This window comes from Galeopterus variegatus, unplaced genomic scaffold (assembly GCF_000696425.1).
Source record: "Galeopterus variegatus unplaced genomic scaffold, G_variegatus-3.0.2 Scaffold5910, whole genome shotgun sequence".
NCBI classification, from domain to species: domain Eukaryota; kingdom Metazoa; phylum Chordata; class Mammalia; order Dermoptera; family Cynocephalidae; genus Galeopterus; species Galeopterus variegatus.
Window position 1 is genome coordinate 120,563 of NW_007732021.1, and position 16,768 is coordinate 137,330.

General features: G+C 41.9%; 1 protein-coding gene across 1 annotated transcript in view; it reads left to right on the forward strand.

The window, feature by feature from the left end:
- REPS2 (RALBP1 associated Eps domain containing 2) overlaps window positions 1–15,456 on the forward strand; it is a gene marked incomplete at its 3' end in the record, with an annotated part of 123,504 nt that extends 108,048 nt beyond the window's left edge. Inside the window, exons 14-15 of the mRNA XM_008590179.1 lie at window positions 14,071–14,154; window positions 15,311–15,456. Coding sequence (XP_008588401.1) covers window positions 14,071–14,154; window positions 15,311–15,456 — 230 coding nt within the window. The remainder of the gene's footprint in view (window positions 1–14,070; window positions 14,155–15,310) is intronic.
- Window positions 15,457–16,768: the final 1,312 nt, after the last annotated feature.

A 16,768-nucleotide genomic window follows, 5' to 3' on the forward strand; every position in this document is an offset into this window, starting at 1 on the left:
GGGGGGGGGGGGGGGGGACACAAACAGACCATAGTGGAATCACATATCATTAAGAAAAAGACAAATAATCCTGTAGAAATATTGGCAATGGACTTCAACAACCATCCATGCAAATGGCACAAAACCGTGTGAAAAGATTCTCCACCTCATCGGTAATCATTGAAATGTAAATTGAGACCAAAATAAGAAACTATTTTATACCCTTCAGATTGCAAAAATCATGAACTCTGACAATATTTTTGAATGTATGGACAATGGAAACACTAGCACAGTGTTGTTAAACATAAAATTTAGTATAACCACTTTGGAACACAGTGTGATGTTAACTTTTAATATTTACTTATCTCGCACCCCACCAGGTTGTCTCATGTGTACATGTATCCTAGAGAAACCCTCTCACATGTAAAGTACCCAAATCTTTATAATTATTTGTGACAGCAAAAAAAAAAAGTGGAAACCATCCACATGCTTATTAACAACTAAATGGATAACCTGTAGTCTATTCATGAAATATGAAGTATTACATAATAAAAAATTTTAAAAAAATAGAATTCCTTATTAACCGTAATTTCCCCCCCCTGGAAGTTCTAGCCCTGACCTGCAGATGCAGAGCAACTGAAATGCTCAGCAAAAAACCCTCAAGCTTTGATAATCAAAGTGTGGGCCAAGGACCAGCATCGTTGGATCACCTGGGAACTTCTTAGAAATGCAAAACCTCTGCCCTCATCCCAGACCTACTGGGTCCGAATCTACATTTTAACAAGATTTATATGGCACCTTAAAATTTGAGAAGTATTGTCTTAGAGTTACTGTACTCATTATTCAATACAACATCAGTTAGTTAGACCTTCTATTGCATTCAAATACAAGTTGTTTTCAGAGATTCTAACATTCATTCAAACGTGAATATAATAAACATTTCCTGAGTTTCTGTTCTGTGCAGATACCTTCTTAAGTGCTAGGGGTACAAGTAAAGTACTCTTGGGCTCTAGTCTCAAAGAGCCCACATACTCACATACACACACAAACACACACCCCAACACCCAAACGTACTTGTGTATGTGTATGTATGTATACTTGTGAGTATATATATGTGTACTTACATACATATACTTGCACAAGTTATAGGACCCTATATGACCAAATTTAATTTTTTAGTACTTTTCCCAATGTTATGGTAATTTTACATAGTGTTCATATAGTTATGTGCACATGCCCATCTTATTCTCATCTTCTGTCTTAATGTATCCCTATGATGGTTAGGGATCATGCTCTTTCTAGTGATACAACAAATGTGTTTTTTACTAAGTTTCTGTATCACATCACATATGACATACAAGAAATTTAAGAGCTTAGACAATAACCTAAACTCTGGTTACCTTTTGCAGTTAAACTTGGAACAGAGAGCACAATTTTCAGCTAAATCCACTGGGCTACCCTTGATCCATTTGGCCTTTGAGTTGATCAGAATGACTAGCTTGGGCACTAATTAAGGCAAATTTTGAAAGGGGCCAGTAATATTAATGCTCCTAATATAAATTCTACTATACTATAAAATATTTCTTTTACCATCCTGAAATAAAATTCATAATACTTATTTACATAGATAATACTCTTAGAAATGTATATAATGTCCTTATGTAAAAGAGAAAATGATAAATAATAAAGTAATAAATGTTTCAAATTTAAATGCTCAGACATTACTGCACTAGAAAACTTAAAATATTCAGGCGTTTACACTCTACGTAGAAACATGGCTGCTATGACAGTTGCAGATGCTGTTTGATACAGGTGTATTATATTAGACTTAAGTCCCATGAGTGCTGTTTGCTTTCCCTGACTTGGATGGTAAACTGCTTTTGGTGAGGTTTTGAACCAAAAAAGTGCAAATGTCCCTCGATTTGCACAATAGTTGCATTCCTATAAAATCCATTAGACGTACATGTACATGTACAGTTGTGCTGCCTAAGACGTTTCGGTCAATGGCTGATCACATATGATGGTGGTCCCATAAGATTATAATATTGTATTTTTACTGTACCATTTCTATGTTTAGATACACAAATACTTAACAGTATGTTACAATTGCCTATGGTATTCAGTACAGTAACATGCCGTATAAGTTTGTAGCCTAGGAGCTATAGGCTGTATCATATAGCCTAGGTGTGTGGTAGGCTATACCATCTAGGTTTGTATAGGTGTACGCAGTGATGTTCGCAGGATGATGATTTTTGCCTAATGTCGCATTTCTCAGAATGTGTCCCTGTAATTAAGCAAAACGTGACTTTAATTCATTTATAACTTACCTATTTTATTTTGTCACTTGTTTTTATAAGTTTCTATATTTTGAGGAGATTCTGTATGTGTAGTATTCGTGTGAATTGGGGTATCCATGAAGGTCTCCAGACAGCTCAATTGTAAATGTCAAGTGTCTACTACTAAGCAGTTGGAGGTAGACTGCTAAGTAATTGGTAAAAGTTTAAATAGTTGTTTTGGTGGGAAAATTGTGCATTTCTTCTTGTAAAAATTTCCTTTTACAATTAAGGATTGGGGAACAGGAAAAAATGCCCTCCGATGTGACAACTAGAATAAAAAAGTCATATGAAGCTTTACCAGAGTAAAATTCCTTTTGAAAGCTCCTTTTAGAGACCATGCTCTCAGAAATTGCGGTAAGACATATAATATTGCATAATCACATAGTTGAGATGACTTTAGCAATTGTGAGGTTCAAATAACCAGTTTACTGACAGATATGTCATGTAGTAGTTTTTTTCATCCATGTTCTCTGGATAGTAAACTCTTATTGCCCTCACACTTACATGGTAATTTTGCTGTTACAGAATTCTAGACTGACGGTTATCTTCCCTAGCATTTTGAATATATTACCTCCTACTCTTCTGGTATTTACTGCTGCAGCTGCCAAGGGTTCTACTGTCAATCTATTTTTTGGTTCCTTTGGAGGGACTTTGTCTTTTCTCTAGGGTGGCTTTTAAAACGTCATCTTTATCCTTGATGTTCTGTTTTGATGTCACTGTGATGTGTCTAGGCTCAGATTTACATTTATTTATTCCATGTGACACTTGGTGTGCATTTTCCTTTTGGAAATCATGTCTTTAATTTTAGAACATTCTTAGTCATATCTCTGTGGGTTTTGCTTCTTATTTCTTTTATTTCCTTCTTGAACTCCAATAAGCTGTATTTCTATGTCTGTCAACACATCTTTTATTTCTACTAATGGCTCTTTAATCTTTTTATGTTGTGATCTTTCTGGGCTGGCCCTGGATGAAATCTTCATGGTCCAAATTAATAATTCGCTGTATAAGTGTGTATAGCCTGGAGTTTTTTCTATTTTGTTTTTAAACCTCTATCACTATTCTTTGATTCTAGGTTTTATAATCCATTGTTTTTTATATCAACCTGTTCTTGTTTCACTTTTCCCTATTTTTGTTTCATACTCACCTAGTATTTTTTTTTTTTTTGTCCTTTTTGTGACCGGCTGCACCACGCTCAGCCAGTGAGCGCACCGGTCATCCCTATATAGGATCCGAACCCGCGGGGGGAGTGCTGCTGCGCTCCCAGCGCCGCACTCTCCCGAGTGCACCACGGGCTCGGCCCCTCACCTAGTATTTTTTAGGATGCATTCCCTACTTTTTACTTTGAGGATTCTAAACATGAAGTTATTTTCAACTTGTTCTATATCCATTTTTGTCAGAAGTAAATTTATCTTCTTTCTTATTATTTGGCTGTTCTTCTTACTATTAGGTTTTTTCTTCCAAGGTTTTGGGGTTTTGTTTTGCAGGCTTATTTTGATTTGGAGTTTAAATTTCATTCTCATTTCTCTGAGCCCCTCCTTTTCTCACAGTTCAGTGTCTCTTTCTAGCAGCTACACTCTGCAACCCCTGCACCCAGGGCCTGGAGTGTAGAGCCAATTCTTATACTTAAGGTACAGTACTCCCATCTGGTGCAGATGTCAGGGGTCTTGCTAATGGCACCAGATGGTGGCTTAGCCCAGGACCAGGCTATAATCTGTTTCCTCTTCCTTTCCTAGGTAGGCAGCTCTGAGCACCTTCATAGGATTCATCTTGGTTTTGCAGCTTTGCAGGTAGCAAAGTGCCACCTTAGCCTCTGGCTTCAGGGAATGAGCTTAGTACCAGCCCCTTGCCTCATGTGGGGCATATCAGTCCCCATTATTCTACTGCGTAAGACCTCTAAGCTGCCTCTGCTTGCTTCTGAACCCTCAGCCTGGCCCCACCACTTTGTGATTTGGCTACGGACCTTTATCTTGCTTCTGAGTGTTTCTAAGCCTTTTTAATTTTAACACTTTCAGGCTCACACTATTACATCTGTCATTATGTATCATTTTATGGAAGACGAAGTTGAGGTCAGAGAGCAGAAGTGAGCTACTTGGGGTGTCTCAGCTAGCGAGGGACAGCCTGCTCTGGTAGAAGAAAAGGGCTGAAAAAGGTTTCTGGGGAAGCACTAGAAATTTTATGATGCGTTAGAGAGAGAGAGAGAGAGAGAGAGAGAGGGAGAGAGACAGAGAGAGAGAGAGAGAGAGAGAGAGAAATCATTTACTGCGTGTCCCCAAAATTAACTTTAGATCTGCTAAGCAAAAGTTGGTGAGAACTTTCAGTTTCTGTGCCCACCAAGAATTTTCTAAATATGAAATCTTTGCTACATTAATCTACAATACTTATTTTTAAAGTGCCTTCCCCATAGCTAAAACAGCCTTCACATTTTGGCCTGTGGGCCATATTTGATGTAGCAAAAGGCCAAGTGTAACTCTTATCCTGCCTTCTAAAAGGGAACAAAAAGAATTTTTAGATAATAAGTCATTGTTATTTATGCATTTCAAAGTTGATTTTAAAAGCACACAAATCATAGAGGCTTTGTGAGTCTTCATTTATTTTATTAATTTTATCAAGCACTTAAATAGAGGGCTTATGTGCCAGATGCTCTTGTAAGTGCTTTACAGATATTAATTCATTTAATCCCCATAAATGAGATAGGTTCGATTGCTGTCCTCATAAATGTGATGAGTTCTATTGCTATCCTTGTTTTGCAGATAAGTAACTAAGGCACAGAAAACTTTAGGAACTTGCCCAAGGTCCTCCACAGCAAGTAAGAGTTAAGGCTGTGATTCTAACCCCAGAATGACAGCTCCTACTACTATGCTATGCCGTGAAACCACATCTCAATTATTTTTCTAACGACTGAGTTGAAACATTATCCTTATCAGAGATACATTTTCTTTCATGAAACCGCTTAATAAATTAGCTTTACCCCACTACTAGTGACTTGTTTTCTTCCTGGCTTTCCCCCTCCTTATTATATTGTGCTCATGATAATTGTTGTATCGCATAAAGTTTACTGTGCTGGCATCATTCCTCTAGAAGATGCCATAAGTTCATCTGATCAGTTCATCAGGTGTTAATGAAATGTGCTTACTATAGGCTGACACTTTGCTGAGAGCTATGAGAGCACAAAGATTATGATCGGATCCTTATCCTGTAGCTCCTTCATCTTTCCTTGCCCTCTGAAGGCAGTCATACCTAACACCATTTATTTTATAGTCTCTCGTGGCACTTATATATAACTGTCATTTTTCGTGTGTCTCATTTAAAACCATTTCCTCATGCTTTATTGACAAGGTTGTAGGCAGTAGTTGGTCACCATGTTTCCTATAACTAACAAGATAGTTCAGTTTTTTCCCAGGGGATCAGTTACAGTTGGTTTGTTGGCTCCTGAGCAGTGGAATCCTCACTTCTCTTCTCTGGTCACCCCCTCTACCCTACAGTGACAGAAAACACTCCTGAAGGTCAGGGGAGGAGCAAGCGTGGAAGTAGGGAAGGATGGGTGGGTGCCCAAATGTGCTGTGGTGTAATAAGAAAGTACAGTTGAGGACAACCAGGGGTCAGGCTCAGAGAGGCAGCCTGACAGAGGAGTTAGGAGCGTGGGCTTGGGGTTCAAATCTCATCTCTGCCTCTGCCTGGCTTTGTGACTTTGGGAAAGTTACTTAGTCTCTCTGTGCCTCAATTTCATCATCTGTAAAATGAGATAAATGGTAGTGTCTATTTTCATAGGGTTGTGATGATTAAGTGAATTAACATCTGTAAGGCATTTAGATTGGTGCCTGGTTCATGGTCAGCCCTCAACAACAATTAGCTGTTATCATCATTATCCTTATAGGCTCAGTGAAACAGAGGCAGGGTCTAGCTGGAAAACACAGAACAGATTCAGGATAGCCAGAAACTAGGGATCACAAGCCCAGAATGAGTGATGGACTGGCTTGTTAACCCACTTGAAGTAGAATCATGTACTTACCCACTTCTGTGACCTTTCATGGGCTGGTCCTCTGCCTACATCAGGAATCAGCAAACTAGAGCCTACAAATCCACCTGTTTCTGTAAATAGTGGAAATGAGAAAGAGAAGAATCAGTTGGCAAGAGTCACATATGGAGCATCTTTCTTCAACCTTCTCGAATGGTCAACATGAGTCTCAAGAGAATCCTGCTATAGATCAAAATAATAGAAATGAGAAGAAGAATCAAGAGAGAGATGGATAGGCTTGTCCATCAGGCTTTTGACCCACAGTCTCCTAACTCAAGGATTGTGGTGCCTGTGCCTGTGATTTATGGTTTTTTTCCTTGAGGACCTTTGTCTGACTAAGATGCTCTTTCAGACTTTACTAACAAAAACTCTGAGTAGGTATCCTTATTTAACTGGCAGTTTTGAAGGGTTGCTGTGGGTGGGCCTTCTCGAATCTGTTTCTCAAGCATAATTAGATGAAACCGGACTATGTCTCACCACAGCAGTGTACCTTGAAAGTGAGGAAGAAGGAAACAAGCCTGTCCAGAGAAAAAAGGGTAAGGAAAGTTTTCTTGCCAATTCCTTCTTAAATACCCTGCTCCGCCCAGCAAGTTTTGTAGGTACCATCTAGTGGTGTGTTGGTAAAACTTCTCTCCGGGGGTGGGGGGAGGCAGCCCCAGTTTGCAGCCTTTGCTGCTGTCTGTGTTGTAAATGCTCCCACCATGCTGATTGCAAGTGGAGTTGGAAAGAAATGTGCATTATCCGCTCACTAGAACTAGCATGCTCTGCAGTAGACAGCTTTACTTTCTCTGAATTCTTGTGTCAGGTTTCTGTGTGCCAGGTGAGAGCTTTTCTTTTTCGTTTTTTGCAGGGGTGTTGGGTGGGGGATGGTATCATGTCAGTGATTTTAGTCTAGGGCACTGTTTCAGCTCAGTTCCAGAATGTGCTGTTAGAAATGGGGCCATATTTTGAAGTTGCTAGAGGTGAAACTTCCTTCTTGTTTACATTTAACTTGTGCCACTAGGTGGCACTTTAAGGACATTACAGGAAATTGGGTCCACTGGATTTTTTTTTTAACTTTTTATTTGAAGTGTAATATGCATATAGACAAGTGCACATTGAATGTGCAACTCAGTGAATTTTCACACACATGTATTCACCCAAATCAAGAAGCAATATTGCTAGCACCCCAGAAGCGCCCCTTGTGCTATTTCCCAGTCACTGTCTCCTATTTTTAAGGCTACCACTATTCTGACTTCTAACAGCATAATTAGTTTTACCTGTTTCCTACTATATATAAGTGGAATCATGCAGTATATACTCTTGGGTCTGGCTGCTTTGCACAATGATGTTTGTGTGATTCATCCAGATTGTTGTATGTAGTTGTAGATCATTGCTGTATAGTATTCCATTGTATGTGCAAATATATCACTGTTTTCTACTGTTGAAGGACATATGGGTAGTTTTCAGATTTTGGCAATTATGAATAGTGCTATGAACATTCATATAGAGGTTGTTGAATAGATGTGTTTTCGTTTCTCTTGGGTGTACACCTAAGAGTAGAATTTCTGGGTCATAGGGTAGGCATATGTTTAGCTTTAGTAGATACTGCCAGACAATTTTACGAAGTGTTTACACTGATTTACACTCCATCAATGATGTTCCTGTTCCAGTTCCATATCCTCATCAATGCTGAATTTATTTTATGGTGGTTCTTAGCTCTTACATAGTTTTTATAGCTCCCTCTCTAGCCAGCTATTTCTAATGGCATTTTTTTTAAAGCCATCTTCCTCTGATGGACATAGCTTATGCAGGAAGAGCTGTGTCAACCCCAAAGGGGACATTCTTCACAGTCTAAGTGTGAGCTATCAGTAGTTGGAATAGATGTTATTCTAATACTCCATCACTAATACAGATCAATGGAACTAGGAAGTGATTTCACATTATAAGCATGGTAAAATATCAGAACTTTGAGGCACTTTGAAATTTCTATATACTTTTGTTATCATTGCCAGGCCTATATATTTTGGGGTGGGGGTCCAGCAAAAAGGATTTCTAAAGGCTTCATAATGAGATGCCTTTGAATCGTGATGGTGGTGGGTGCCTGTTTAGTCAGGGTCTGTTTGGTTTGGCAAGAGGTATGCTCAGGGCATCTTTCTTCAACCTTATCTGCAGGCAATATGAGTCTCAAGAGAATCCTGCCATAGATCACTTTACCTTTGAGGTCCATGTTGTTGGCTCTGCAGATAATATTATAATATGACTTTAGGTATGTGATGTAGAGACGGGGGCCCAGACTCAACTAAGATCTCTGTTCTTTCACTAGAAATTGGAAATGGAAGGACAAAACCCTGGCCGTGTCAAAATATTTGTCTTTTAGGCCAAACTAAAGCACCTGTAGTCCTTTAGTTGTAACAGTAAATCTGTTTCATGGATAATGTGCATAATCTAGTAGGCTCCAAGAATCCCCAGGGGATTCCGCCATGTGACTGCTGAATCCAGAGCCTAGTTGCCCATTATGGTCACTGATTATCCACTTCCACCAAAATTGTCCCTGAGCAGCATTCTCCTGGGTGTCCCCAGTGTTGGGTTGGTCTGCTGTAGGGGTGTCCACCAAAGATGTTCAATGCAAACTGCCTGAGATGTCTGTGCTGAGCCAGCCATGAAAGCCAAAAGTCTGAAAGGGCTTTTATTTTTAAAAATTTCTTCCCTCCAATATTGATAGCAATAATATCTAGTGGCACAGATTTGGATTTGGATAGCCTGCTTTGTGGGATCTGCTTATAAGCTAAACTGAAGCCAGCATTTTCTATCTAGGTGTTTTTTTTAAATCTATTTGGCTGCCGTGATTGAACAGTTACTATGTAATTTGTGCTTAGCATTCTAGACGAATATTTTGCTTAATCTTCACAATGCTGTGAGTTAGGTGGATTATCCCCATTTTGCAGACAAAGAAATTGTGGCTCAGAGAGGGTAAGCATGTGACCAGCTTGTACACCAAGCAAGTGCAGAGCCTACATTTGACTCCAGAATCTGTACCTTTTAACTGCTGTGTTCTGTGGCTCCAGTTACTGTGGGATGAATTCTTGACCTCTTGTCCTGTGGAACATGGCACAGTGTTGGGTTATTGCTGGCTCATTCCTCATGTTGAATAGAGGACCTTTTACTTGCTGGCACTCAGCTGAGGCACTGGGAAAATGATGGGGAAGCAAGACACAGACCTGCCCTCCGGGTGCTTCATTTCTGTCTCTCGCAGGCAACTTGGGTTATGGATTTTGGTAATCATTCTTGCAGAGAATTCAGTCCTTTGGACCCTCTTAAGGCTATATTTACCCATTCTCCCTGAGCCTGGTTGTGGAATGATTGGATTTGCTGTGGCCAGTGTGCTGCTAGCTGTTGGTTCTGCATTTTCTATGCCTGGGTTTGACCACGTGGCTTTCAGATGTTCCCTTGCCTAACAGAGATGGGGGGTCAGGTGAAAATTAGGCACCAGATGACATTCAGAATACCTATAGGATGCTGGAAAGCCCATAGAAACTGCAGCAGGATTGTCTGCTCATTTGCCTAGAATTTAGCTACTGCCTCTGTGATCCCCAGTCTTGGGATCTGCCTGGATTCTTGGGTAAGGAATGAAGCTTGAGTTTCTTTTTCTAATCTGTCAGTAACATGAATATTGCAAATTTAGAAAATGTTATCCACACCTTAGCAAAGTTCTGCAATTAGACTACTTTTTTTTTTTTGAAATGAGATTTGACTTTGGTTGTAAATTTGACTTTTAAACAAATCTTATTGCCAAAGGTTTTACCCAGGTGAAAATACTTATTTATGGAACCATGTGGCATACATCCTCATATCATCATGATAAATGATGATAAATGATAAATGATGAGAAAACAATTAAGAAGCCTAGTTGGTTATTGCAAGAGCACCTGTGGCCTTGTCCAGACTAGGGCCTTGGAGACTTGGTTTTCTCATCTCTTAAATAAAGAGTTTGGGACATCATCGGTCCCCAGTTGGTCTAGGCTGGCTACATAAAAATCACCTAGGGAGCTTGTTAAAATACAAGTTTCTAATGCTCCGTCCCTAGGAGATTCTGATGAGAGAAGTATCTCGATGTCTGTAATTTATAAAAATTCCCCAGATAATTCTGCACCAGCTGTACTTGGGAACCACTGGGCTAGAGGGTCTACAAGAAACAGAATTTAGTTGGGGAGAAACTTCTGGTGTGTTTGAAGATTCAGGGAATACTTACGTGCCTGGAGCAGGTTCCATATGAGCAAACTAACCCAGATATGATGCAGAGGTAAATTGGAGCCAGATGATGGAAGAACTTTGACTGGCTGAGGATTATGTTATGTGCCATAGGCCTTGGGGACAAGGAAGGGCTTTGAGAAAAAGCATTTTGATGAGATGGTGCTTTACAAGATTAGTTTTCAATGGCGTGCAGGATGAATTGGTCTGGGCAAGAAACTGAAGGCTGGAAAAAGACCTGAAGTTTTTGCATTGGCTCAGCTGGGAGGTGTGATGAGCACCTGGACTCAGAGGGGAGCTTGGGACCCTTGTAAAGCAAGCCTGCCTCAGTAGAACTGGAATCTCAGACATCTTGTTTTAAGCTATTTTAAAAATCTGTAATTTATCAGTGTTGTGTTCATCTGCTTTAACATTATTATAGTGAATGATTTATATTGTGTTTTTGTCCAGGAGGTTTTAAAAGAATCCAATAAATAAATTCCTGCAGAGAAGTAGTTGGCAGCAGCAACTACAGCTACTACTGCAGGAAAGGAGGGAGGAAAGGAGGAAGGAAAGAAGGGAGCCCTTTCTTGCCAGCCAGCAACCCCATCCTCCATATGTGACCTGTTTCCATATGTAACCTGCCTTATTCTGGAACCTTCCTGATTCCTGTGTTCCAGGCCCTTCATGAGATCTGCTCCTCTATATCCTCAATAGATGGACCCATTTAGAATCAGTTATTGAGCAGCAGAAAAGGGTGGGGAGGTCCTGAGTTTCCTCCTAAGGAGATTGATGGTTAGATTCAGCCTGACACAACACCGCAGTTACCTGCTGCTGGTCACAGAGCTAGAAAACCCAGGCCCTTGCATATGATTTCCAGAAGGTAAATTTGTAAGTGGAAGAACATTCCAGACACATCTCACAACTGCTTTCTCATCCTTGCCAGCCCCAACCCTACTGTTGTTTGTGTTTTTAAAGATGTTTAAGAGAAACAAAGGCAATAACAAAGACACTCTACTACTTTTGCTGTGCTCAGAATCCTCACTTAGGTTGAAAAGAGGGTGAATTTATCATCTCCGTCGACATCTCCTTGAGGAAACTTCACTCATCTCCCCAGGGAGGAGAGTGGTAGAGCAGACACTTATGTGTCCACCTGATGATGGAGGAGAACCGACCAATGGAAAGGCAGAGTGCCTGGGTCTGTCACTCCCCTCTGCCTGCCTGCGAGGCTGTGTCGCTGCACAGCTGTGGTCCCTGCAGGGGGCTGCACATGTAGACTTGGGGCCAGAACATATGCCTGCCAAGCAATCAGTTTACAGGTGCAGGGCAGGAAGGGGCATCATGTCCAAGGTATGTTCTTCAGCACGGTTCATGGAAGCCCTGCATTTGGGTGGTTATTGGGCCCTCACTCAGCCATTTATAAAGCTGATGTGTGGCTCGAGGATCTTGGAGTATGCCTTCATTTGTCAGAAGCCACAGGGAAAGCAAGGTGAGTGCTTGTGTCCTCAGACTCCTGATAAGCATAGCTCCTGGACAGCTTTGTTTGGATGTTTCCCAGGCACTTCAAACTCAGTTGGCCTAAAAGTGAGCTCCCCTGCCTCCTGCTTCTCTGTGTTTTCTGTCTTGGGGATTAGCCTCTGTGTTTTTGTGGCGTCCCAGGCTGAGCTCTGGGTGTCGGAGACTAGGAGGCCGGTGGTGAGCTTACTTTTTGAGCCTCCTTTCTCACCATCCCACACATTATCCCTTCAGCTGCCTGCATCCTGCTTGTCACTCAGGCCTCAGCCAAGACACCACCTTCTCCTGTGCCTTTGCTGACTCACAAGGCTGGGTGCTCCTGCAATCCCCACACTTCTCCACCCCAGTCCACGGAAACACGTTTGTCTGGTCATTTCTCTGCCTGTCCTACTAGCACAGGGCCTGCCTGTAGTATCTATTCCATATATATGCCGTGAATGAGTAACACTCAGGCCTATGAGTACCTGAGACTGTTATAAGCCCAGCTTTGAACCCGAGGCCTATGTTCAGACCCTGCTATTTGTGTGGTCTTGGGTGAGTTCTTTAAGTTCTTGATCTTCAATTTCTTCTTCACCAGTAAAATGGGAATAACAACTGCTTCCCAGGGCAGTGATGATGAATTGCAGTAATCCATGCAAAGCGCTTCGAGCAACGTATGGCACATAGTAAGTGTTCAGTGCATCATAGTGCCTATCAACAACAGCAATAGTTATCCTTAACGAAAGGGAGAAGGCAATAAGAAACACTGGGAACTGGAAATCAGGCCTGCCAAATGCTGCATAATGGATTTAGGAGAGGTGGGGGTTGGTTGAGATAAAACATAGGAGCATATGAGATTACTCTGGGAAAGAATGAACAGGGAGGGAAAAATGGGGCAGGGGACTGAAGGCAAAACCTTAAGAAATCCTACATTTGAGGCATGAGCAGAGTCAAAACAGGAGAGAAAGAGAAAGATTACAACCAGAGATTGCAGCTTCTCAGATGCCAGAGACATGAGTTTCAAAAAGGTAGTCCAGGGTGCTGTGCTGGGCAGAAGGTCAGTGAGGGGAAGACTAGAAGAGGCAACCAGAATCCACTAAGTGGGGGAATGTTAGCATCCTCGGAACCAGCCGTTTGAGTAGAGTCAGCGGAAGAAGCCATGCTCTGCAAGAGGATATGGAGGGCTGAGTCAGGGATGGAGTGGGTACACTGAGGTAGCTTGTGCTACAGTGTGTGTTTCTGTAATGCAGAGTGGTTTGTGGGTAAATAGAGGACTGATGTCAGTATAATATGGAAGTCAATGTTGATTTATATATGGAGTTTTTTCCCTCAGCATGTGAACATTTTGCATCACTGTCTAATAGCAGCTGAAAGCAAAGTACTCTAACACAGTTGAAGGTAGCAAGCCTTGGGAAGTAGGGGGCCACATGTGACACCCGGTCCCCCTCTGTTCTTCTGCTTGGCTGTTTGGTGCCTGTTCTGTCTGGAAGGGCTTTGCAGACATTCCTTCCTGGTCTTTGTGCATGTGGTTATTTGTTCCATACCACTCAGCTGTTTCAGCCTTTCTGATTACTCCTTGTACCACATTCCCCCTTCCTTTTTTGAGGTAAAGAGCTATATTTACTAGGATATTTCTTTACTAGGAATTTAACATTAAAAAAAATTTCAGCGATTTTGTGATGATTGTTTTTGTTAGTGCTTGAGTTAAATTCTTTTCCAGCCCTATTTTTCCAATAAGCCGTTATTTTTAGAGTTTGATCTTGAGAAGTGTTAGGTTTTTAGGAATACATATATCCAATTATAGAAGAAATTCCCATGATTCCTTTTCCCTAAGTTGAACAATACTGGAAGGAAGGGTGAGAGGGACTAGCGGGGTCTGTGGAAGGTTTTTCCCAAGGATTTGCAGACCTATCCATGCTTGGCTGCAACTTGGTCAAAATCAGTTTTCACTGGGTGACTGTTTCCCCAAGTGCTCTTCATTATATATTTAAGTGGTTGGCTTTCTGCATTTCTCTACTCTCTGATCTCTTGTTGCAGTCTGAACAAGCTTCCGAGGCTGCGTTACTCCCACAGCTGAACAGAGCCCCTTCCCAGGCTGCAGAAAGTAGTCCAGCGAAGAAGGTAAGGCAAGCACGAGGGTACCAATGTGATGGCATTATGAGCCCCAACCCTGGGCTTCCTGCCTCTATTAGTAGAGCTGTTGTTTTAAGGTTTCTGTGTCCTCAAATGAATGTTAATAATCCAGATTTCCTAGAATCTGGGTTCTTTGTGAAGAGTAGGTTCCTAAAGATTCCTAGGCTTGACACTTGATGTCACTGACAGTTTGTACTCCCCTCCTCAACCTCCCTGCTAAACATGGTGGCCTTGCTTTGGCAAGATCAAAAAGGGCAGTGGGGACGGACAGATGTCTTTAGTGAAATGCTACACACCTCCTAAGCCTCTGTGAGCACCTCCTGGCAATGAGGTAGGCTCCCCTTCCTGGTCTTTTTACCACGGTCTCCTCTTGCATCCTGGCATCTTCACCTCTGCCCAGCCACACCACTGAGTCACCTGTCATGTGCTCAGTAAGCACCACTCACTCATTGTGCTCTCCAGTTATCTTCTCACCCTCTTCTCATTCTTCTCCATTCTCTCCCAGGCTCTTTCCCCATCACACTGAGTGGGCCTTGGCCTAGGAGCACAGGTGAGGCAGGCTCCTCCAAGGAAGCAGGCCAAGTGTCTCCTTCCAGAATACACTGTGGCTCTTTTGCTTGATTTCGTGTAGGAATCAGGGGTAGGAAAATGATGAGCATATGACTAAGGCCTTTACAGACTTCAAAATTTATAACATTCCAGAAAGCCCAAAAGTGAGGCAGGAGCCAATTTTGTCTTCAGTTAGAAAAGGCCCAGTGGTGTGAGGTGCACTCAGGGTCTATGTGAGTTTTAAATCACGAGAAGAAGTGATAGACTACTTGAAACAATTAAAAAAAAAGAAAGAAAGAAAAAAGAGGAAAGGCCACTGGAATTTGATTCTTATGTCCTTCCAGATGACAAAAAGGGGTAATAGGCAGCAAGCATTAAAGAACAAAACAGAACAACAACAGAGGCTGCGGAATCCACTGCCTGCATCCCTTCAGTTCTTGCCGAGCCTTGATCAGCCACATGTCCTTGGGTGTGGAGTCTGGATAGAGTACCCACCTGATCTTGGGCATGGGGCTAGAGGAATGTGGGGCACTGGCCTGAGGGGGTGGGCAGCACTCCATATTTTAACTTGGTGGTTTTTTGTTTTTAACCACAGGACATACCATATTCTCAGCCCCCATCAAAGCCCATTCGTAGGAAATTCAGACCAGAAAATCAAGCTACAGAAAACCAAGAGCCTTCTACCACTGTAGGTGGGCCAGCTTCAGTAGCTACTGTGAAACCCCATCCGACAGTCCAAAAGTAAGTCAAACAGATAAATGAGAGCAAGGCCAGAAACTTCCTTTTAAATCTGCATATATACATATATGTAAATGTGTTTACATTTACAGTCACACCCACAGAAGGACTTTATGGTTGGAAGTCTTCCCTACTCATCTCTAGGACTTAACCTGACCCACTGGGGCAGGTGCATCCTACGCTGTAGGGTTTGGGTTTGGGTTTGGGTTTGGTTTGATTTCCTTCCCTTCCTCTCTCTTTTCTTTCTTTCTTTTTTTTTTTATTGAATCATAATTGATTATACATATTTTGGGGATTCAGTGTTGACATATGTTGATCAAATCAATATTACTAGTGTGTAGATTGTTGCAAATTGTACTTATTCTTTATGCCCCTTGTCCAGTCTCTCCCTATCCCCTTCTCCCTCTGACCTCCCACCACTAATAACCCTAGATTTCTTCTCTCCCTCTGAAAGAGTAATGGTTACTCTGTTGATTTGTTGCCTAGATGATCTGTCCAATGTTGAAAGGTGTGTTTGGGTCCCCTAATATTATCATAGGGCAGATGCTTCTTCTGTCACTCTGGAATGGGCTTTGTGGAGAGAGACGTCTCTTCTTTTCTTTATCTCTGCTGGTGAGTCTCCTTGTGTCAATGCACTCCAGTGGCTGGTGGACCAACTGCATGGTGGTTGTGATGTCTAGCCACTTTCGTAGCAGCTGTGGTTACTGTGGTGGCAGTGGTGGGCTACCCTCATGGAGGTGATGTTTTTGGCGTGCTCCATGGTGCTGGTGGTGTGCCTGGTTGTGGGTGGCGGGGGGGGGGGGTTCCTGTCCCCTGCTCTATGCTCCGCCTCTCTCCTTTCTTTCCTTCCTACTCCTCTTCCTTGTACTGGCCCAGATTTTCCTAGGAAGAAGGTGGTATAGTCTTCCCTCGGTATCCTTGGGGGATTGGTTCTGGGACCTCTGTGGATACCAAAATCTGCAAATGCTCAAGTTCTCTTATAAAATGGTGTGGCATTTGCATATAACCTATACAATCCTTCCATATACTTTAAATTATCTCTAGATTACTTATAATACCTAATACTATGCTTATACATCACTTCATGTGGATTTAATGTAGTACTCAGTGCGCAGCAAATTCAAATTTTGCTTTTTGGAACTTTGTGGATTTTTCCCGTCACATATTTTTGATCCACAGTTGGTTTAATCCACAGATGTGGAACCCATGGGTATGGAGGTCTGGCTGTACTGTCAGTGGCACTTTTCCCTCTTTGCCTATTTTATCTCCTGTTCCCCCAGGGCAAATGGCTAGCTCCATGACCCATAGATCCAAC